This window comes from Bos indicus, chromosome 6 (assembly GCF_029378745.1).
Source record: "Bos indicus isolate NIAB-ARS_2022 breed Sahiwal x Tharparkar chromosome 6, NIAB-ARS_B.indTharparkar_mat_pri_1.0, whole genome shotgun sequence".
NCBI classification, from domain to species: domain Eukaryota; kingdom Metazoa; phylum Chordata; class Mammalia; order Artiodactyla; family Bovidae; genus Bos; species Bos indicus.
The window spans coordinates 7,354,825-7,377,074 of record NC_091765.1 but is presented as its reverse complement, the minus strand read 5'-3'; the positions used below and the strand labels follow the sequence as shown (position 1 = coordinate 7,377,074).

General features: G+C 42.8%; 1 protein-coding gene and 1 long non-coding RNA gene across 4 annotated transcripts in view; one reads left to right on the top strand and one right to left on the bottom strand.

Moving 5' to 3' along the window:
• Positions 1 to 9,511, bottom strand: part of SEC24D (SEC24 homolog D, COPII coat complex component) — a 114,947-nt gene extending 105,436 nt beyond the window's left edge. The window contains exons 1-2 of one of the 2 annotated variants that reach the window (XM_070791016.1): positions 9,305 to 9,511; positions 6,958 to 7,116 (exon numbers count right to left, since the gene is read on the bottom strand). In XM_070791016.1, the coding sequence (XP_070647117.1) occupies positions 6,958 to 7,075 (118 nt within the window). In that variant the 5' untranslated portion in view covers positions 7,076 to 7,116; positions 9,305 to 9,511. Of the gene's footprint in view, positions 1 to 6,957; positions 7,117 to 9,304 lie in introns of those variants that run through there. The other variant, XM_019962269.2, reaches the window with a different exon arrangement.
• LOC139183579 (uncharacterized) lies at positions 8,481 to 13,865 on the top strand. Of its 2 annotated transcripts, XR_011567057.1 has the most exons (3): positions 8,485 to 9,185; positions 9,893 to 10,082; positions 11,665 to 13,865. It is a non-coding gene; the product is annotated as an uncharacterized lncRNA (long non-coding RNA). The 2 variants fall into 2 exon arrangements; XR_011567056.1 differs by having other exon boundaries at positions 8,481 to 9,185; positions 9,893 to 13,865.
• Positions 13,866 to 22,250: the final 8,385 nt, after the last annotated feature.

The window sequence follows — 22,250 nt, the reverse complement described above, 5'->3', positions numbered from 1 at the left end:
TATGCACTCTTGTATTTTCATTCTTAAAACATTATTTTGGACAAAAATAGAAAATCTACAATACTAGCACTAATGCAGTAATAATTAAAGGCACTTCAAGAATCCAAAGATATTCTCATTCCTTAAATAGGTATGCAAACAGCAGTTTCATCAGCAGCTCTCATACAGCATCAAAAACTAGTTCTCGGAGTTATTCATGCCCTGGTATTTTCATGTGTACATGAGACGCATATATTTATAAACCTGTTTCTAAAAACCAAACCAAACCAAAAACAGTTCTTCCACACTCAAGCAGAAATGTCTCACACAAATCTTACTAAAAGATTCTTTACCTTTTATTTTTGGAAATCAACTCTGTAGCAATGATTCAAATTCATTCTTGTTCAATATACATTCAGTGTACCTTTGAGGCACTTAGAGCTCTTAGGGAACAGACAACCATGTAAACAAACAGTTACAGCCCCTGGTGACAAGTGTAAAATGCAGAGGAACTACTTAACGCCTCCTATGGGAATCAAGAAAAGTTTAGAGAGGAAGGCCTGCTCGTGGTGAATTCTGAACGGGCTGGAGCTGTCTTAGCACAGAGATAGGACAGGGGGTTCCAGGCAAGAGGCAAAGCTTAACTAAAGATCTGAGAGAGCGGGGTGTGATCAGGCAAAAGGCGAAGTGTTGACAGACGGTGGGGAAGTGGCCGGAGCAGAGGCTGTCCAGGTTGGCTGGGGTCAGACTACAAAGTCCCAGGTACCATTTGGACTCTATTCTCGGGGCAAAGGAAACCAGTATCACTGTTATCTGCACAGTCATAGTCTTTGGTCACATACCTGGCATTTTCATAACTGATCAGAGGTAAAGAGGAATCAGGTTATGAGAATTTCAGTATGAGAACCTTAATAGGAAAGCAAAACCATACCATGAGAAAGATCTAACTATGTTTATGCCCTCTTGATGAGGGTGAAAGAAGAAAGTGAAAAATCTTGCTTAAGACTCAACATTCAAAAAACTAAGATCATGGCATCTGGTCCCATCACTTCATGGCAACTGGATGGAGAGAAAGTGGAAACAGTGACAGACTTTATTTTCTTGGGCTCCAAAATCACTGCAGATGGTGACTGCAGCCATGAAATTAAAAGATGTTTGCTCCTTGGAAGAAAAGCTATGACTAACCTAGACAGCACATTAAAAAGCAGAGACATTACTATGCCGACAAAGGTCTGCCTAGTCAAAGCTATGGTATTTCCAGTAGTCATGCATGGATGTGAGAGTTGGACCATAATCTTTAGACGGCTGAGCACCAAAGAACTGATGCTTTCAAATTGTAGAAAAGACTCTTAAGAGTCCCTTGGACAGCAAAGAGATGAAACCAGTCAATCCTAAAGGAAATTGGTCCTGAATATTCATTGGAAGGATTGATGCTGAAGCTCCAATACTTTGCCTACCTGATGCAAAAAGCCAGCTCTCTGGAAAAGACTCTGATGCTGGAAAAGATTCAGGGCAAGAGGAGAAGGGGGCGGCAGAGGATTAGATGGTTAGATGGCATCGGTGACTCAATGGACATGAGTTTGAGCAAGCTCTGGGAGACAGTGAAGGACAGGGAAGCCTGACGTGCTGCAGTCCACGGGGTTGCAAAGAGTTAGACACGACTGAGTGTCTAACTCAGTCAGAACAACAACAACGTCCAAAGAAAAATATCTAAAATCATAAACTGGCCTTTAATGCAATGACTTTTTTTACAGACTAGCTTACGCAATACCAATTCTAATTCCTCTCTGGCTTGCCTTTCCATGTGGTCCTGAGCTGGAAAGATGGAATCTCCATTTCCTAGACTCTTACAGGCTGGGCTGCCATGTGCTCTAGAGACAGCTCCCGTGTAGAAAGGCAATGCTTACTGGATGTCGGCTCCGTGACCGCAGAGTCCCAAGCCTGGTTCTCTGACTCTACTATTCTCTTAGCTTCCTGATACCCTTTTACAAATGTCTTTCTGCTAGACTGACCTCTGACCAAGACAACATCCCAGAAAAGCATATCTTGGATTTGGCCCTGGATCTGACACACTGAAACCAAAATTAAAAAGCATTTGAGAAAGAAAGAAGTTTATCTAAGATAAACAAAGTCCCTATTATATGGGCAGAACCATAATGACTCATTTCTAAGGTGCTGTGGCTGGTGCTATTCCTACAAAAGTTCACTATTCATTAGAAGCCTCACCACAGCCCCTGGTTCCAGGACATCAACAGTTCCTGCTGCTCAGCTTCTAGACAAGTGGTCCTTCACCAAGGGTGATGCTGCTCCCGAAGGGACACTTGGTAAGGTCTAAGATTTTCGGTTGCGATGGCCTGGGACCAGGGGTGGGAGAAGAAGGGGGAGCACTGCTATCTGACGCTCCATAGAAGCCAAGGATGCTGCTAAAGGCCCTAGGATGCACAGCACGGCCTCCCACACCAAAGAATTAGCTGGCCCCAAACGTCAACAGTGCTGAGGACCCGAAACTGTGCTCCAGACAGCAGCGTGCCCACTGATTCCCTCCTCACAACTCTTTCTAACGCGGAATATAAATAAACAATATACGTGACCCTTCCCCACTTAAGATGCTTCACTGCACCCTACTGTCCTTAGAGCCACGGTGAACCTCTTGCAGGTCCTCAAAGGTGCCACCTCTCCAATCCCAGTGACCTGCCTCCCTCTCTGGCCGACCCTCACTCATCCTTCAGGTCCTTCCTTCCAGGAAGATTCCCTTCACCTGTAAGCCTTGGTTAGGTGCCCCTGCTGTGAGCTTCCATTCCACCCTCTACTTCCTCAAAATGGTTGGTCCCCTGCATTGTCACCATCAATTTCCTTAAAGCATGTCCCACTAGACAAGTCTGTACTGTCAGGATGGAGCTTGGGTTCGTTTTATTCATTGCTGCATCGCCACAGGTATTTTGCTCACCCAATAGGCCTGCTACATTGTCACTGCAGAGCACTAGCATCACATAACTGGCACAAAGGACAGTATGGTATGTAAGACATAGAAACCAAGACTTGGCATTGGCCAGATCTACGGCAGAACAGATAGTTCCAGGAACTACAGCTAAGTTCTCTGAGTCTGTCACAGAAAAAAAAAGGTACACCAAAAGACTAGAAAAGAAGGTATGTGATGACTGAAGACTAAGAGATCTAAGGTCATTCAGCACAGAGAAAGATAGGCTAGGGTAATTTAGTGCCAGTTTTAAGTCATTAAACAAATATACCAGAATTTACAGAAGGGTATGTATACAGACAGAGTCTGATAGCCTGGTATCTGAGAACTGATAAGGAGAAAGAGGTTTAAATTAAAGCATGAGGATCTAATTCAACAAAATGGTGCTTTAGCACTGTGAACTCCTGAGTACTTGGCTGATGAATGCAGCAGCCTGTCGTCCACTCATTTGTTGAACGAACGCTGAGTGAGGACCTTTTGAACTGTTCAGGCACATCTGTGACACACAGTGCAGTAACTGGCAGCAAAGCCACACAGGGGTTGGAGAACACAGGAGGAGAAGGTTTATGAATGAGCTTGAGGAAGAACGGGAAGTGGTCAGAAACGTCAGCAAGCCCCACAGGTAAACTGAGTCTGGGGGAGGAGGGTAGGGCACACCCTGCGGGGAGACGGGTTAGAGGCCCTGAACAGAGGCACAGACCAGCTTCTGGAGGTGCCAGAAGGCCTGAAACAGAAGAAAGTCAGAATTAGATTTACAGGCTATAAAAGTCCCTCCAACACAGACCACCTGACCTGCTTCCTGAGAAACCTAAATGCAGGTCAAGAAGCAACAGTTAGAGCCGGACAAGGAACAACAGACTGGTTCCAAGTTAGGAAAGGAGTATGTCAAGGTTGTATATTCTCACCCTGATTATTAAACTTGTATGCAGAGTACATCATGTGAAATGCCAGGTTGGATGAATCACAAGCTGGAGTCAAGATTGCCAGGAGAAATGTCAATAACCTCAGATATGCAGATGACACCAGCCTTATGGCAGAAAGGGAAGAGGAAATGAAGAGCCTCTTGATGAAAGTGAAAGAGGAGAGTGAACAAACTGGCTTAAAACTCAACATTCAGAAAACTAAGATCATGGCATCTGGTCTCATTACTTCATGGCAAATAGATGGGGAAACAGTGACAGACTATTTTTGGGGGCTCCAAAATCACTGCAGATGGTGACTGCAGCCATGAAATTAAAAGATGCTTGCTCCTTCGAAGAAAAGCTATGACCAACCTAGACAGCATATTTAAAAAACAGAGACATTACTTTGCCAACAAAGGTCTGCCTAGTCAAAGCTATGGTTTTTCCAGTGGTCATATGGATGTGAGAGTTGGACCATAAAGAAAGCTGAGCACCGAAGAATTGATCCTTTTGAACTGTGGTGTTGGAGAAGACTCTTGAGAGTCCCTTGGACTGCAAGAAAATCAAACCAGTCAATTGTAAAGAAAATCAGTCTTGAAGTTTCATTGGAAGAACTAATGCTGAAGCTGAAACTCCAATACTTTGGCCACCTGATGTGAAGAACTGACTCATTGGAAAAGACCCTGAAGCTGGGAAAGATTGAAGGCAGGAGTAGAAGGGGAAGACAGAGGACGAGATGGTTGGATGGCTTCACTGACTCAATGGACATGAATGAGTTTGAACAAGCTCCAGGAGTTGGTGATGGACAGGGAGGCCTGGCGTGCGGCAGCCCATGGTTTCTCAAAGAGTCGGACATGAGGGAGCGACTGAATGAACAGAACACAGGACTGGACTGTTTGGAGAAAGGCTGGAGAGAGGATGTGGTTAGGAGACAACGTTAGTCATCCAGGTGAGAGGTGGATGGTTGGAGCAAGAACAGTGACTACCGGGTAGAAAGGAGGAAGCAGGAAGAAAAGATTGACAATCACCCCCAAAAGAATTTGGATTATAGAAGGTAAAAGGAGAGATTTTTTAAAACAGTGAGAAGTTCTAATTTAGATAGCTGAATGAATGATAGCTGCTCGGTGAGTATGGAATGCCAGAAAAAACATGCTTTGTGAAAAAATATACTAAGTTATTTTGGACATGATGAGTTTAATATACCCACCTAAACAGGTTGGCAACTGAAAATACAGATCTGGACCTTAAGAAAGTCATCTGGGCTGGAGGAAAAGATCTGAGAGACTAGCCCTTCATATGGAATAACACAGTTAAGGGAAAAATCTACAGAGAGGGAAAGAAGGGTGAAGCCAGAACAAAGAAGCAGAATCAGCACCACTTAAGGGTCATGTGGGGAAGTGGGAACCCCTTAGAGGAGCTGTCCAGAAAGCCACCAAGAAAAATAAAAGGACAGAGTCATTGAAACCAAAGGAGAAAAGAGTTTTGTACAAACAAAAGCAGTAAACGGTGTCAAATTCAAGAGCACAAGACAGTGTCTACTGCCTTTGGTAACAGGAGGTCACCAACAACCCTAGTGGGAGAAGGGGAAGGGTGGACGGGGCCCAGGCTATGGAGCAGAGAATACACTGAGCCATGGAGGGCTGCAAGGCAAGGATGGGGCATGAGGGAGTGGACTGAGGACTTAAGAAATGGCTGTGAAGAGAAGGAGGAAAAGTGAGTAACACTGAATGTTTTACTTAGGTGTCTATTCAAGTTTGCTGCTTGTTTTCTCAAGGGACTGTGGTGTGAATCCCAGTTACACCACCAGCTCTGTACCTTGGATAAATCATGGTATTTCAGACATCCAGTTTTCTTAGCTGCAAAATAGGGCTAATAATCTACTGAACAGCATTGAATGAGGGTTAAATAAAATTATACACATAATTCTTTTAGGGCCAGTTTATGATACATGATAAGCACTCAAAAAAAAAAAAAGCAATGCATAATGATAATTATATATAAATGCTGAGGGGGAATGAACCACCAGACAGAAAATAAATTGGAGAAAGATGGGTTAAATGGTTCTTACAGGACCCAGATCAAGAAATGTTATGGGGAGGACTGAACCTGGACAGGATGACGATGCCTCATCTGGAGGTTTTTAAAACCCAGACTAAGTCAGAAGAGCGACTTCCCACAGGAAATTCAGTCTCACAGCATCTTCTGCTGCAACTGTGCGTGGCTGCTACCATCAAGCCTCCCTAGAGGCTTTCCTCACCCCTGGCTGACTCTGCACTCCACACAAGCTACCCAGCAAGGCCTGGATCCTATATCCCTGAGTCAGTCCTAGTAAACCTCCAGAGATACTCAATTATTTATACACAGCCAGTCCCAAGAACTGTCTTTCACAAATATTTTTAGGGAATCTGGGGTCATCAGCACTGAAACAAGCTATTATTAGCCTCCCTGCCGACCCTGAAACTTGGCCCCTCAGGGCAGCCCCTTGAAAATGGGAGGTGATCTTATCATGTCAGCTGCCATAAGAGCAACAGGAGTCCCACTCCATGACTCCTTCTCCCACCTCTGCTCCAAAAACCAAGATTCCTTGCTGGGCACCAAATTTTAGGGCAACCAATATTATTCAATAATGATTTTAAAGCAAGGCCATGTTTTTCTTATTATTATCATCACTGAATAAACTTCAGCATACAAATCTAATGAGATTTTTCCAATATTAGTATATGTATATATTTAACATACATATATTTAGTATATAGTGTATATACATACATATATACACATATATGTGTATGTATATATAATTTGTGGGGGTTTTAGTGTTTGTAATAACCTCACACTACCGGTTAATAATAAGAGCAAGTCTAACAGTAAAAACGAGACACTCAGGAAGTGTCTTTGTTTTCATCTATATTTAAAAAATAAACCTCTATGCAAAAACCAAAGTGATAAGGTAGGCTTTTCCAAATAATCCTATAAGCTCAAACCACTGCATTGTCTATAATTAACATTCAACTCTTCCAAAGCTGCTCTTTAAGAATATCTTATGTCTCCGAGCTTGAGATTCAATAATCACACACGCGTCAAAATAGTGCACCTTACCTGGTGGAGAACCTGCATGAGACGGGTCCCCATAGTGCCCATAATGGGGTGGAGAAAGGCCAATTCCAGGCTGGGACTGAGAATAGGGAGGTGTAGCCACATAAACTTGCTGGCTCATTATGAAAATATCATTCCAAGGAATAGTTCTATGAAAGAACCCTGTAACAGAAGGAAAAAGAAAAAACATCAACATGAGAGTTTGAGTCACTTAATGTTATTAAAAATATAAACACTGTTAATAAATGTTTACAATAGTCTGAAGAAAGGTACAGTTATCAAGTACATGAGACAGCTTCATATCAAACAATATTATTTTCCCCTAAAAAGGCTCTAACCACAGCTCTATGGAACTCAGTAACTCACTTCCATAGCCCTAGGCAAATGCACAGGCATTAAATCCTGAATAACAGCTGCCAATCCCTTTCTCATTGTAAGCCTAAACTGTGTCACAGAGAGTCTCTCATAAATGTATCTACTATCTTGGTGCCTTTTGTTTCCAGGGCCCTGTTTCAGCATAGAGAGTGTCACTGGCAATAACCACATGTCAATGTCACTGACTGACCAGACTTGCCAGCAGCCTGCAATTGGATGTTCTGACTTGTGTCATTTTAGTGCTATCCTAATTACTAACTTTAACCAGGCAGTTAGGATAACGGGGGGGAAAAAGTCCAACAGATACAGTAGAAAATAAGTTGATAATGGACTGATTTTATGAGTCATATATTGATGAAGCCAAGTGGCAGCCTACAACTATTTGAGAGTTGTCAGTGGTTTCTCAGGCAAAGAGGACAGACTTTCTAATTTAAATACCACACCTCTAAGAATACATGCACATATATTTAAAGAATGAAGGGGGAAAAGTCCAATTGCACATGTGTTTAAGCACACACACACAGCTCACGAATACAATAGATCCATCTTGATTCTATTCAGAACCAAAACATCAACGTTTTTAAAGCTGACATTTTCTCCAGGTTTCATAAAAGAAGAGGCATTTCATAGAACCAGTCTTAAAAAGAAAAATTATAACAGAAAAAGCTCTGAATCCCAGCAAGAGAAGTGGGTTTACACTACACATCTGCTCATCCTTAGCTGTGTGACACAGAATCAGCTGAAGAACCTCTCTGAGCGTCAGTTCTCTCTTACAAAATGAAGCTTCTAAAGCCTTTCCAGATAAAAAAACAACGGTTCTGCAATTTCTTTCCACTTTCTTCACCCAGCATTGGAATATTTTTCCTTTTGCTATTTTACGATGCTATCTTTTAAACTATAAGGTCAGTGAAACCGGCTAAGGTTTGAAACATATTCAGGAAACTGCATTCATTTGGTTTCAATTTCATGTTAAACTATACGATTCCAAAATGAAAGCAACTGAAGTAAAAATAGCGTAAGATCACTTTATTCTCCTTGGGAGGGGAGATATAAAAAAGAGGAGTAATAGGCCCCTGGGTCCACTGTGTTACTGACAACACATCTTCCCTCCTCCCACTTAGCGGAGAGAGACGTGGCAGCCTGAGCTTGGGTCAAGCTCATCCAACCAAGTGCATTTAGGAAGTCAGCAGGAACACACCTACGCAGCAGCCTGTTGCTGAGTGACAGAAAGGAAAGGCAGGGATGTTCACTCCAAAGAGCAGGAAGCAGTCGGGTGCCTCTTCAACCGGTCCTGGCAAGGAATTTGCTTTCTCACTCAACCCAGTCTGCCACGTCAAACTTCCTCACACTGGAGCACCAAGTTACAGAAACCTGACTCAGCTTCAAGCGGCAACATGGCAGAAAGCCACTTGGCACGAGCAGGCCGAGCCTCAAAATCTGGGATTCCAAGCCCAGGACAACCCCCAGCCCGCTGTCATTCGCCCGTTCTCACCAGATGCACGTCTTACCCTGGACCCAGCTGGGATTTGGACAAATCAGTTTCACTGTCAGGCTGTCCCGAAGCTTGAGGATACATTTGCCATTATCACAAAATGAGTATTTCCAGCATTCCCTCCTTCCAAGGAAGGGGAAATTAAGTTGATATGGAGATAAAAACACCGCGGGCAGTAACGCTGGAATACCGTGGCTACTGAGGACCCTAACCTGGGAGTTTCAGCATCCCCAGACACAAAGATACGGGCGCGAGGGCGGGTAAAAAATGCCTACGCCCCCCCACCCCCCCGCCCCCCAGTATTAAACTACACGAAAGGACTGAAGGAGCAAAGCAGGAGGTCTCCTCCGCTGCCCCGCCACAGGTGAGCATCCTGTCTCTCGCCACCGCCCCACCGCACCCCCAAGCCTGGCACCGCAACCCCCACAACTGTGTCTGGGGAAGGGTCCCGCCGCAGCGCAGCCAGGCTGGGCGCGGCATTACCTGCTTGGCAGCCGCCCGCCGCCGGGCCTCTGAGAGCCCGCGCTCTGGCCGCAGTGCCGGCTGCCCGGGTGACCCTGCTCCCGCGGCGGCCGCTGCTCCCGCCGCGCCGCGCCTCGCCTCGCCCCGCGCCGGCGTCCCCGCAGGCTGGTCTCGCTCGCCGAGTTGCAGCCGGGCTGGGAACTGCCACGTCAAAGCCTCTCCCGGTGGCGCGCCCCCGGCGCCGGGCTCCGACCAGCGGCCGCGCTCCCGGCGGCGCGCGCGCACAGACGCCAGCGGGGCGGGGCGGGGGCGGCTCCCGCCGCCCGGCGCGGCGCGCGCTCTGGCTGAGCGTCCTCCTCTTTTTGCTCTTTTCTCCCCTTCCTGTTTTGTTTGTTGGTTCGTTTCCCTCCAGCAGGTCAAAGATATTAACGCTGTGGCTAAATTAGAGCCACAGTTTCACCGTGGATTCCCGTAGGAAGGAGGGAGTTTGTATTGAGGGTACATTCATTCATTCAACAGGTTGCAGGTTCAGCTGTTCATTCAATACGTATTACTTGAGTCATAATAATATTTACTAGTAACAATGATGCTTATAATAATATTTACTAGGATATTTTGGGTTCTGCACTGCCGACATGGGAAGGTACACGCTTCGGGATCTCGAAGAGATTGCAGTCTAGAGGCGAATCTGGCACGTGTAGAGACTTGACTCACTCCACGAGGCACTACAGAGGAAAGCAACGCCCAAGACAGCTGTCAACGCGGCGCAAAAACCGAGGAAAGGACGTCCGAGCTAAAAGTATGGGAAGGGGGGTCTTCACCAAAGCTAGGATTGCTAGATTTCTGTGTATTCCTTCAACGAATGTCTGCATATTCGTTGTCTGTAAAGTAGAATGACTGATTCCACCCCAAAACAGGGATCGCTCCATGTATAAGCACTCAGTGTTATGAGAGAGAGCTGAGAAGGGCAACCTGTGTAAGACGTGGAGCTTGACCTCTCTGTGTAACCTTAAAAATCAGTACCATCTGGCTGCTTTCTCACAACCCCCCACTGCTAAATAGGCCTTCAGCCAATCCAAGGCTGGTGTAGCTACCACTTTGCTCAAACTTAGAAAAGGACCACCAGACCAGTGTTTTGTTCTCAAAATACACTTTTTTCTGGGCAACAAGAAAGTGAAAGCGACTTGACAAATTTCTTTTACTGATGATATGTTTAGGTAAAAACTTGCATGAGCATGATGCTTCTGCTGAAATGCTCCATGAGTTTGGCAGGCATTTTATGCTGTTCCAGCCTAGTGAAGACTAATGGTCCCTTTCCCCATTTTACTTTTGTTAAGATGTTAACGTGTGGTTAACCTGGTTGAATCTGCCTACGTCCAGTTCAACACTGGTCAGGTTTGAAAAATCTACAGTGAAAATTGTTTTACATTAGGTTTCTTAAATTCGTAATATGATGGAAATATCTGATGGAGTTTAGGAAGCTCTACCTAAGCTGAAGCAGTGCAACTTGAAAAAGCAATTAAAAAAAATAAAAATTTTCATATCATAGCCATGTCACAATGTAGGAAAGAATCACTTGGAATTGGGAACACAGTGATGACTTGGTTAGCTTGCAGCTCCTGTAAAACCACAAAATTTGGATTTGTACATTTGATCTCTCCCCTTGCTCAGGGCACCAGAAAGAAACAATTTGTGGTTTCAGTTCTAAGACAGTTTTGCATTCCTAACTATTTAAAGCTGGGAAGGATTTGAGAGAGATTGATATTCAACCAAATATTCAGTGAGGACTGAATTCAACCCCAATCATTTTGTTGATTAATAAACTGAGGCTCGGGAAATGGAAATGACTTACTAATCTTAGAGTCAGTTGGAAGTCATGCCTTCTGATTCTAATCCCAAAGTTCTTTTCACCACATACTCTCTTCTTTTTGATATTACTCTGAGGTACTATTCTCTATTAACTGGTTCTGCATTTTTCATGTTACTGCTTTATATTCAAACTTTCAAATGACAAAAATAGTAATTAACCACACAAGTCCACCAGTGACTGGAGTTCCTAATCACAAATCTCTTTTTCCCTATTCTGGTTTCAGTCCCCCTTCCCTTCTCATGGCCCCTAGTGCCCATGGCTTAAGTGACTAACTTCTTAGCTTATTCCTGTGGTTGAAACACTGACCTTCACTAGACCTGAGGGTCAGCCTGGATTCCCAGCCCTCCTGGGTTTCACTTGAGCTATTTCTACTTGAGATCAGCTCTGATGTTCCATATGTAATTAACTTGGTCACTCTGGTAACCATATCATAATTGAAAGGTGAAGTCACAGGGAACATCTGTGTGCTGGTGTTCTGTGTTCTTAAGGTCTTTCTGTTATAACTTTAAAGGGAAAAGAAGGAAGAGAGTCAACTCTGCAAAAGACCACATAGAAAGAAGAAATTTCCTGACAACAACTCAGAGTTCTGATAGGTGGCCTTTGGAAAGTTAGAATTATCATACTCTAAGTCCTTGGAAGGAAAGTTATGACCAACATACATAGCATATTCAAAAGCAGAGACATTGCTTTGCCAACAAAGGTCCGTCTAGTCAAGGCTGTGGTTTTTCCAGTGGTCATGTATGGATGTGAGAGTTGGACTGTGAAGAACGCTGAGTGCTGAAGAATTGATGCTTTTGAACTGTGGTGTTGGAGAAGACTCTTGAGAGTCCCTTGGACTGCAAGGAGATCAGTCCCGGGATTTCTTTGGAAGGACTGATGCTAAAGCTGAAACTCCAGTACTTTGGCCACCTCATGCGAAGAGTTGACTCATTGGAAAAGACTCTGATGCTGGGAGGGATTGGGGGCAGGAGGAGAAGGGGACGACAGAGGATGAGATGGCTGGATGGCATCACCGACTCGCTGGACATGTTTGAGTGAACTCCAGGAGTTGGTGATAGACAGGGAGGCTTGGCATGCTGCAATTCATGGGATCGCAAAGAGTCAGACACGACTGAGCAAGTGAACTGAACTGAACTGAAGCATTTATGTCACTTAATAAATTTGGAGATGTCTAATTCCAAAGCTACAATTTGAAGAAGCTTTGTATTTACAAAAGCTGAAATGGTCAAGATCTGGGCTTTGTTAAATACATGGAAGCATAGTAAATTAGGCCATGTTAAGTGGGGCTGGGGAAAGGGTACCTGGTGGGCTAACAAACAATAACAGTAACGGTAAAGTTCAGGTGTTCATCAAGCCCCAACACCAAGGTGTTCTGGAATTATTTTTTAAAAATAAAAGCTTTATTGAGCTAGAATTGACTATTACTCATAATTTCTACTGATAGATTTGCCTCTTCTGGACCATTCATATAAATGGAGTCCTTTGTGACAATCATTTTATGAGTTCATTCGTGTTGTAGTATGTTTCAGTACTTTTTATTGCCAAATTGTGTAGATATAGCAGATTTCATTTATCCTCCCATCGACTGATGGACATTTAGGTTTTGTTTTTGTCATTATTTAGTCACTAACTGGTGGCCTACTCTTTTGTGACTCCATGGACTGTAGCCTGCCGGGCTCCTCTGTCCATGAGATTTCCCAGATAAGAATACTAGAGCAGGTTGCCATTTCCTTCTCCAAGGGATTTTCTTGACCCAGGGACCAGACTCCTGTTCCTACTTGCATCTCCAGCTATTATGAATAATTCTGCCATGAACATTCATGTAGAAGTTTTTGTTTGGATATATGTTTTCATTTCTCTTGGAATTTTAATTCTCTACACTGTACGTAAAAACAAAACAAAACAAAAAAATCCCAGACAGTCTGACTTCAAAGGCCATGCTCTTAGCCTATATACTATGTTGTCACTCTATATGAAATTTTATTTTTTAAATAAAATATGCAATGTCACCCCCACAAAAAAAATTACAACCGAAACCAGTTGAGAATGTAACCTGCCAAAGCTGATTCAAGAAGAGAGAGAAAAATGTTAAACATAGAGTGACCATGTGACCCAGCACTTTCACTCCTAGGTAGAATTACTTTCTGACTATCTCAGCATCTTGTTCCAAGTGTTCTACAGCGTTTATGGCTTTGGCCACAGAGTGGGCAGTGTGACACTACACCGCCAAATCTGCAAGGCTGGAGCTCAGGGAAAGCGGGGAAAGTTGTAGGATGGGAGGGTCAAGAGGGGAAGGAGATGGTGCTTTAGGTCATTTTAAAAGAGTTTGGCTTTTATTCTGATTTTTTTTTAAAGGGGTCATTTCAGGTTTAAAACTGAGGAACGACAGGATGACTTATTCCCCAACTCCTGTTTTTTTTTTTTACTTATATGGAAGGTAGCAGATCTTCATATAAAATCTGGTGTTTGGCAAACAGTGATTTTACAAAGTCTGTGAGATTTTAGGCCTCAGAAATTTATCCTCCAATCATTTCATTTCTAATAATTTTTCTTGATGATGACTAAGGTTTGAGAGGAAAGCAAATGTAGCCATAAAAAAACCTACTATAAAAGTAGGAGGAAAACTGGATTGTGATGACTGCATGGCCCTTACTCATGCCACATTCCTGGTGATTTGATTTTCCAACTGATGAATTAAATGAGATAAGACTCTGTTTTTATTGCACTGCTTTTCTTGATATAAGCAAAGAAGACAGGAGAACAGGCACTTAAGAGGTGAAAGAAACCTAATTTTTATGTAACAAAATACTTATAAGGAAGGTACTCTCATCTTCATAACATTAAAAGATTATTATGTGATATTGATGTGACTGGTGATAGAATCAAGGTCCGATGCTGTAAAGAGCAATATTGCATAGGAACCTGGAATGTCAGGTCCATGAATCAAGACAAATTGGAAGTGGTCAAACAAGAGATGGCAAGAGTGAATGTCGACATTCTAGGAATCAGCGAACTAAAATGGACTGGAATGGGTGAATTTAACTCAGACGACCATTATATCTATTACTGTGGGCAGGAATCGCTCAGAAGAAATGGAGTTAGCCATCATGGTCAACAAAAGAGTCCAAAATGCAGTACTTGGATGCAATCTCAAAAACGATGGAATGATCTCTGTTCGTTTCCAAGGCAAACCATTCAATATCACAGTAATCCAAGTCTAAGCCCCAACCAGTAACGCTGGAGAAGCTGAAGTTGAATGGTTCTATGAAGACCTACAAGACCTTTTAGAACTAACACCCAAAAAAGATGTCCTTTTCATTATAGGGGACTGGAATGCAAAAGTAGGAAGTCAAGAAACACCTGGAGTAACAGGCAAGTTTGGCCTTGGAATATGGAATGAAGCAGGGCAAAGACTAATAGAGTTTTGCCAAGAAAATGTACTGGTCATAGCAAACACCTTCTTCCAACAACACAAGAGAAGACTCTACACATGGACATCACCAGATGTGAACACTGAAATCAGATTGATCATATTCTTTGCAGCCAAAGATGGAGAAGCTCTATACAGTCAACAAAAATAAGACCAGGAGCTGACTGTGGCTCAGATCATAAACTCCTTATTGCCAAATTCAGACTGAAATTGAAGAAAGTAGGGAAAACCACTAGACCATTCAGGTATGACCTAAATCAAATCCCTTATGATTATACAGTGGAAGTGAGAAATAGATTAAGAGCCTAGATCTGATAGATAGAGTGCCTGATGAACTATGGAATGAGGTTCGTGACATTTCAGGGATCAAGACCATCCCCATGGAAAAGAAATGCAAAAAAGCAAAATGGCTGTCTGGGGAGGCCTTACAAATAGCTGTGAAAAGAAGAGAACTGAAAAGCAAAGGAAAAAAGGAAAGATATAAGCATCTGAATACAGAGTTCCAAAGAATAGCAAGAAGAGATAAGAAAGCCTTCCTCAGCGATCAGTGCAAAGAAATAGAGGAAAACAACAGAATGGGAAAGACTAGGGATCTCTTCAAGAAAATCAGAGATACCAAAGGAACATTTCATGCAAAGATGAGCTCAATAAAGGACAGAAATGGTATGGACCTAACAGAAGCAGAAGATATTAAGAAGAGGTGGCAAGAATACACAGAAGAACTGTACAAGATCTTCACGACCAAGATAATCACAATGGTGTGATCACTGAACTAGAGCCAGACATCCTGGAATGTGAAGTCAAGTGGGCCTTAGAAAGCATCACTATGAACAAAGCTAGTGGAAGTGATGCAATTCCAGTTGAGCTCTTTCAAATCCTGAAAGATGATGCTGTGAAAGTGCTGCACTCAATATGCCAGCACATTTGGAAAACTCAACAGTGGACACAGGACAGGAAAAGGTCAGTTTTCATTCCAATCCCAAAGAAAGGCAATGCCAAAGAATGCTTAAACTACCGCACAATTGCACTCATCTCACAGGCTAGTGAAGTAATGCTCAAAATTCTCCAAGCCAGGCTTCAGCAATATGTGAACCGTCAACTTCCTGATGTTCAAGCTGGTTTTAGAAAAGGCAGATGCCGGGGACCAGCCCCGGCTGATCCAGGGTATTCGAAGCGGGGACGGCGTCGGCGAGGATCAGGAAACAACTGCTTAATTAAACGTTAATTAAGGATATAAAGAGTAATAGAATGAGGATAGCTCAGTAGGAAAATTCAGTGGAGAAGAGAGGCTGAAATAAGGATAGCTCAGTGAGGAAATTCAGTGTAGAAAAGAGGCTGAATAATTCAGCCAGAAGGTAAGAGAAAGAACGACATGGTGAGACCAAGTTTCGGTGAACAAGGCCCGCACTTTATTTTCCAAAGTAGTTTTTATACCTTAAGTTATGCATAGAGGATAATGGGGGAAGGGGTAGAGTCATGCAGTAAGCCAGGCTTTCTTCCTGCAAACTTATCATATGCAAAAGCTTAGGTGATTTGCATCATCTTCTGGCCCGGAGGCCTGTGAACATTTTAAGACCTTTTCTTCAGAAAACTTTTTTTTCTCTAAAGGTGATTGGTCAGGAGACACCCTCCAAAAGCATTAGATAAAGTTGCATTCCTACAGAGCAAAGGTGTGGTGGGCTATAACAAGAAAAAGAATTAACTCAAGGGTCCCAGGTTACAAACATTAAAGCTACTACTTACACCAACTATATTAATCAATACACTGCCAGGGACACAGCAGGTAAGGGATATGGAAACTTAGCAGCAAACATTGGCCCAACAAGTGAAAATCCCTTCACCAATACAATTTCTAATCAATCTTTTAACTACTCAAAAGAATCTGTGTTTAGACAGTTTAGAACATCTCCTGCCTCTCACAGTTGGGAGGCTCTGAACAATCACATGTGGCCGGAAAAACCTATTCAGGCAGGCTAGAGGATTTCCAAAGGAGTTTGTAGGTTAAACACTGTCACACCCAGGAATTATTAACTGGAGCTGTAAGCTAACTCTTTTTTCAGAGAGGTCGTGGGGGACAGCCCCCGTAAAGTCAGAGGTGTAGGTGAAAGCACAAAGCAGAAAGTAGGCAGACTCTGGTTTTGGGGGTAGATTGCTCGAGAATTTCCAGGGAGACTCCTGAGGCTTGATCCCACCTTTGCGTATGCCAAGCCTCCTTCCTCATGACCTTTGCCAGAGGCGGAGCTCGCTCCCCGCAGGCAGAGGAACCAGAGATCAAATTGCCAACATCCACTGGATCATGGAAAAAGCAAGAGAGTTCCAGAAAAACATCTATTTCTGCTTTATTGACTATGCCAAAGCATTTGACTGTGTGGATCACAATAAACTGTGGAAAATTCTGAAAGAGATGGGAATCCCAGACCACCTGACCTGCCTCTTGAGAAATCTGTATGCAGGTCAGGAAGCAACAGTTAGAACTGGACATGGAACAACAGACTGGTTCCAAATAGGAAAAGGAGTACGTCGAGGATGTATATTGTCACCCTGCTTATTTAACTTATATGCAGAGTACATCATGAGAAACGCTAGATTGGAAGAAGCACAAGCTGGAATCAAGATTGCCAGGAGAAATATCAATAACCTCAGATATGCAGATGACACCACCCTTATGGCAGAAAGTGAAGAGGAACTAAAAAGCCTCTTGATGAAAGTGAAAGTGGAGAGTGAAAAAGTTGGCTTAAAGCTCACCATTCAGAAAATGAAGATCATGGCATCTGGTCCCATCACTTCATGGGAAATAGATGGGGAAACAGTGGAAACAGTGTCAGACTTTATTTTTGGGAGCTCCAAAATCACTGCAGATGGTGACTGCAGCCATGAGATTAAAAGACACTTACTCCTTGGAAGGAAAGTTATGACCAACCTAGATAGCATATTCAAAAGCAGAGACATTACTTTGCCAACAAAAGTCCGTCTAGTCAAGGCTATGGTTTTTCCTGTGTCATGTATGGATGTGAGAGTTGGACTGGGAAGAAGGCTGAGCGCTGAAGAATTGATGCTTTTGAACTGTGGTGTTGGAGAAGACTCTTGAGAGTCCCTTGGACTGCAAGGAGATCCAACCAGTCCATTCTGAAGGAGATCAGCCCTGGGATTTCTTTGGAGGGAATTATGCTGAGGCTGAAACTCCAGTACTTTGGCCACCTCATGTGAAGAGTTGACTCTTTGGAAAAGACTCTGATGCTGGGAGGGATTGGGGGCAGGAGGAGAAGGGGATGACAGAGGATGAGATGGCTGGATGGCATCACTGACTCGATGGACATGAGTCTGAGTGAACTCTGGGAGTTGGTGATGGACAGGGAGGCCTGGCGTGCTGTGATTTATGGGGTCGCAAAGAATCGGACACAACTGAGCGACTGAACTGAACTGAACTGAACGTGATATTCTATCACAAATCTTTCCCTTTTTGGTATTATGACTGAATTGAGAAAAAGCACCTGGTAATTCACTAAAATAGTTGGGAAGAAGTAAATAGAAATTGTACTCACAACCTAATTGAAGTCTGTGCTTGAATATATGATCATTAACAAGAAGAAATTATTTTCTTTGATTCCTTCCTCAAATCCACTTACTTGATTACCTAGAAAAATAATACAATTCTATATTGTTAATTATAAATTAAAGGATCAGAAATTTAGATCTTGGAATATTATATTTGTAACAGAGACTGCTTTTTTTATACTGTTTATGGGGTTGTCATGGCAAGAATACTGGAGTGGTTTGCCAATCCCTCTTCCGCTGCCAAACCTAGACAGTGTATAAAAAAGCAGAGACATCCCTTTGCTGACAAAGGTCCATCTAGTCAAAGCTATGGTCTTTCCAGCAGTCATTATGGATATGAGAATAGACCGCAAGAAGGCTGAATGCTGAAGAATTGATGCTTTTGAACTGTGGTGCTGAAGAAAACTCTTGAGAGTCCCTTGGATTGCAAGGAAACCAAAATAGTCAATCGTAAAGAAATCAACCCTGAACATTCACTGGAAGGGCTGATGCTGAAGCTGAAGCTCCAGTACTTCGGCCCCTTGATGCAAAGAGCCAAGTCTTTGAGTGCTGGGAAATGATGAGGGCCGGAGGAGAAGAGGGTGACAGAGGATGAGATGGATGAATGGCATCACCAATTCAGTGGACATGCACTTGGACAAATTTTCAGAGATTGTGAGAGACAGGGAAGCCTGGCATGCTGTAGTCCATGGGGTTGCAGAGTCAGACATAGCAACTGAACAACAACCACAGAGACTGCTAATTTTTCTGGGATATTCTCCATTCTTATAAGTTTCAGCTGGTGTGTGATTACTCAGCCAAAGATTGCAGCCCCAGCCTTTGTGACAACTGGCTGTCATCTTGTGACTCATTGACCAGAGTGGAGATCATGTGTGCAATTTCTTTGTCTCATCTTTAGACCTTTCATCCTGATTCTTTCACCTTCCTACAGGCTGAAATGTAGACATGGTAGCAGTCAAGCCAAATTAGCCATCTACATGAGGATAATCCTCTAGGAAAAATGAAAGAAGAAACAAGATGAAAGGGACTTTAGTCCCTGCATATCTCCTTGAACCCCATGTCTACCTCTGAACTGTTACAGGAGGCAAAAACAAACTCTAGTTGAGTCACTGATTTTGGATGGAGGGAGGAGACCTCTTCCAACAAATAACTGCATATTTTAAATTAGTATTTTCAAAAAATAAAGTAATACCTATAAATTGTACTAATCTATCAGAAAAAACAGATAGGAATATATGCTAGAATAACAAAGGGACTATGGACGAGACTGAATTAACTAAATATGAGAAAATGTGGCCACAGGACTGGAAAAGGTCAGTTTTCATTCCAATCCCAAAGAAAGGCAATGCCAAAGAATGCTCAAACTACCGCACAATTGCACTCATCTCACAGGCTAGTGAAGTAACGCTCAAAATTCTCCAAGCCAGGCTTCAACAGTATGTGAACTGTGAATTTCCAGATGTTCAAGCTGGATTTAGAAAAGGCAGAGGAAGCAGAGATCAACTTGCCAACATCCGCTGGATCATTGAAAAAGCAAGAGCGTTCCAGAAAAACATCTACTTTTGCTTGATTGATTATGTCAAAGACTTTGACTGGGTGGACCACAACAAACTGTGGAAAATTCTGAAAGAGATGGGAATACCAGACCACCTGACCTGCCTCCTGAGAAATCTGTATGCAGGACAGGAAGCAACAGTTAGAACTGGACACAGAACAACAGACTGGTTCCAAATAGGAAAAGGAGTACATCAAGGCTGTATATTGTCACCTTGCTTATATAACTTATATGCAGAGTACATCATGACAAACGCTGGGCTGGAAGAAGCACAAGCTGGAATCACGATTGCCGGGAGAAATATCAGTAACCTCAGATATGCAGATGACACCACCCTTATGGCAGAAAGTGAAGAGGAACTAAAAAGCCTCTTGACGAAAGTGAAAGAGGAGAGTGAAAAAGTTGGCTTAAAGCTCAACATTCAGAAAACGAAGATCACGGCATCCAGTCCAATCACTTCATGGGAAATAGATGGGGAAACAGTGGAAACAATGTCAGACTTTATGTTTTTGGGCTCCAAAATCACTGCAGAAGGTGACTGCAGCCATGAAATTAAAAGACGCTTACTCCTTGGAAGGAAAGTTTTGACCAACCTGGATAGCATATTCAAAAGCAGAGACATTACTTTGCCAACAAAGATCCGTCTAGTCAAAGCTATGGTTTTTCCAGTAGTCATGTATGGATGTGAGAGTTGGACTATAAAGAAAGCTGAGCGCTGAAGAATTGATGCTTTAGAACTGTGGTGTTGGAGAAGACTCCTGAGAGTCCCTTAGACTGCAAGGAGATTCAACCAGTCCATCCTAAAGGAGATCAGTCCTGAATATTCATTGGAAGGAGTGATGCTGAAGCTGAAACTCCAATACTTTGCCCACCTGATTCAAAGAACTGACTCACTGGAAGAGACCCTGATGCTGGGAAAGATTGAAGGCAGGAGGAGAAGGGGACGACTGAGGATGAAATGGTTCGATGGCATCACCAACTCAGTGCACATGAATTTGAGTAAACTCCGGGAGTTGGCGATGGACAGGGAGGCCTGGTGTGCTGCAGTCCACAGGGTTGCAAAGAGTTGGACACAACTGAGTGACTAAGCTGAATTGAACTGAACTGAGAAAATGTGTGGACAGTTTGGTGATTCTATTGTTTTAATGGAGTCTAGCATTAAAATCCTACCCTGATGGGTAAGGGTGGAGTTTTTTTTTGAAGGGGCAGATGTTTCTATCGTTAATCAAAATGGATAGTGTTTTATTGACCAAGAACTAAGGTGATTATTTTGGACTGAGGAGGGAGAGGGTTCCCTCTCCCCTTTCTCCTAGATCTGCAAGTTGAGTCTAGACTGACACAGAGGAATATGCCACTCTGCCAGTGAGGTGGGGGGTGGGGCGGGTCTGAGAGCTCATCATGGCTCTCGATGTCCTGTGTGGGGCACAGGTGACACCTGTGGCACAGTGTCCATGACAGAGGAGTCTGTTTCCTCTGGAGCACCCTGCAGCCTATAGGAGCACGTCTGAGTCCCACTCATCTCCACCAACAGGCATCAAGAGCAGAAGTTCAGAGCTGAGGATCTGATTTGATGAACTTCAGATCTGAGGAATTGGAAGCCTTAATACTATTGAGTCATTTCTTCCCAGATTCATCTGTAGAGTTTATGCAACCTGAATCAAAATCCCAGCAAGGTGTTTTTAGTTTAGTTTAGTTTAGTTTTGTTTTGTTTGTTTGTTTGTTTAGAAATGACTAGCTATTCAAAAATTCTTATGGAAATACAAAATACCTATATTAATGAAGACAACTTTGGAAAAGAACAAAGTTGGGGACTTATACCATCTGACTTTAAGACTTATTAAAAAGGTACAATAATCAGATCAGTATGGTAGTAGCATCAAAATAGACAAAAACAATAAGGACATAGATTAGAGATTCTAGAAATATTTATATATAAATATAAGCATATATGAGTTTCCCTGATGGCTCAGCTGGTAACGAATCCACCTGCAATGCAGGAGACCTGGGTTCGATTTCTGGGTTGGGAAGATCCCCTGGAGAAGGGGAATCTACCTACTCCTGTATTCTGGCCTGGAGAATTCCATGGATTGTATAGTCCATGGGATTGCAAAGAGTTGGACACAACTGAGTGATTTTCACATCACACATAAGCATATATAGTTATTGATTTTCAGCAAAGATGAAAAAGGAGAACAAACTTTTCTTGTCTTTCCAACAAATGGTATTGAAACAATTTGATATTCACATGCAAAAAATGAACTTCAATACATATTGAACTTCCTACCTCACATCATTGTAAAAAATATTATACAAAATGGAACATAAACCTTAATGAAAACCCTAAAACTTTAAATTCAAGATCACAAATATTTTTCTCCTGTTTTCTCCTAGAGTCTTGAAAGTTCCAAGAAGAAAAAAGACTGTCCATGCAAAGACTCATACACAAATGTTCATAACAGCATTACTTATAAAGGTTCAGAACTGAAAGTAACCCAAATTTCTGTGAAGAGGTGAATAGCTACACAAATGATGGTTATCCATACAATGAAATACTCAA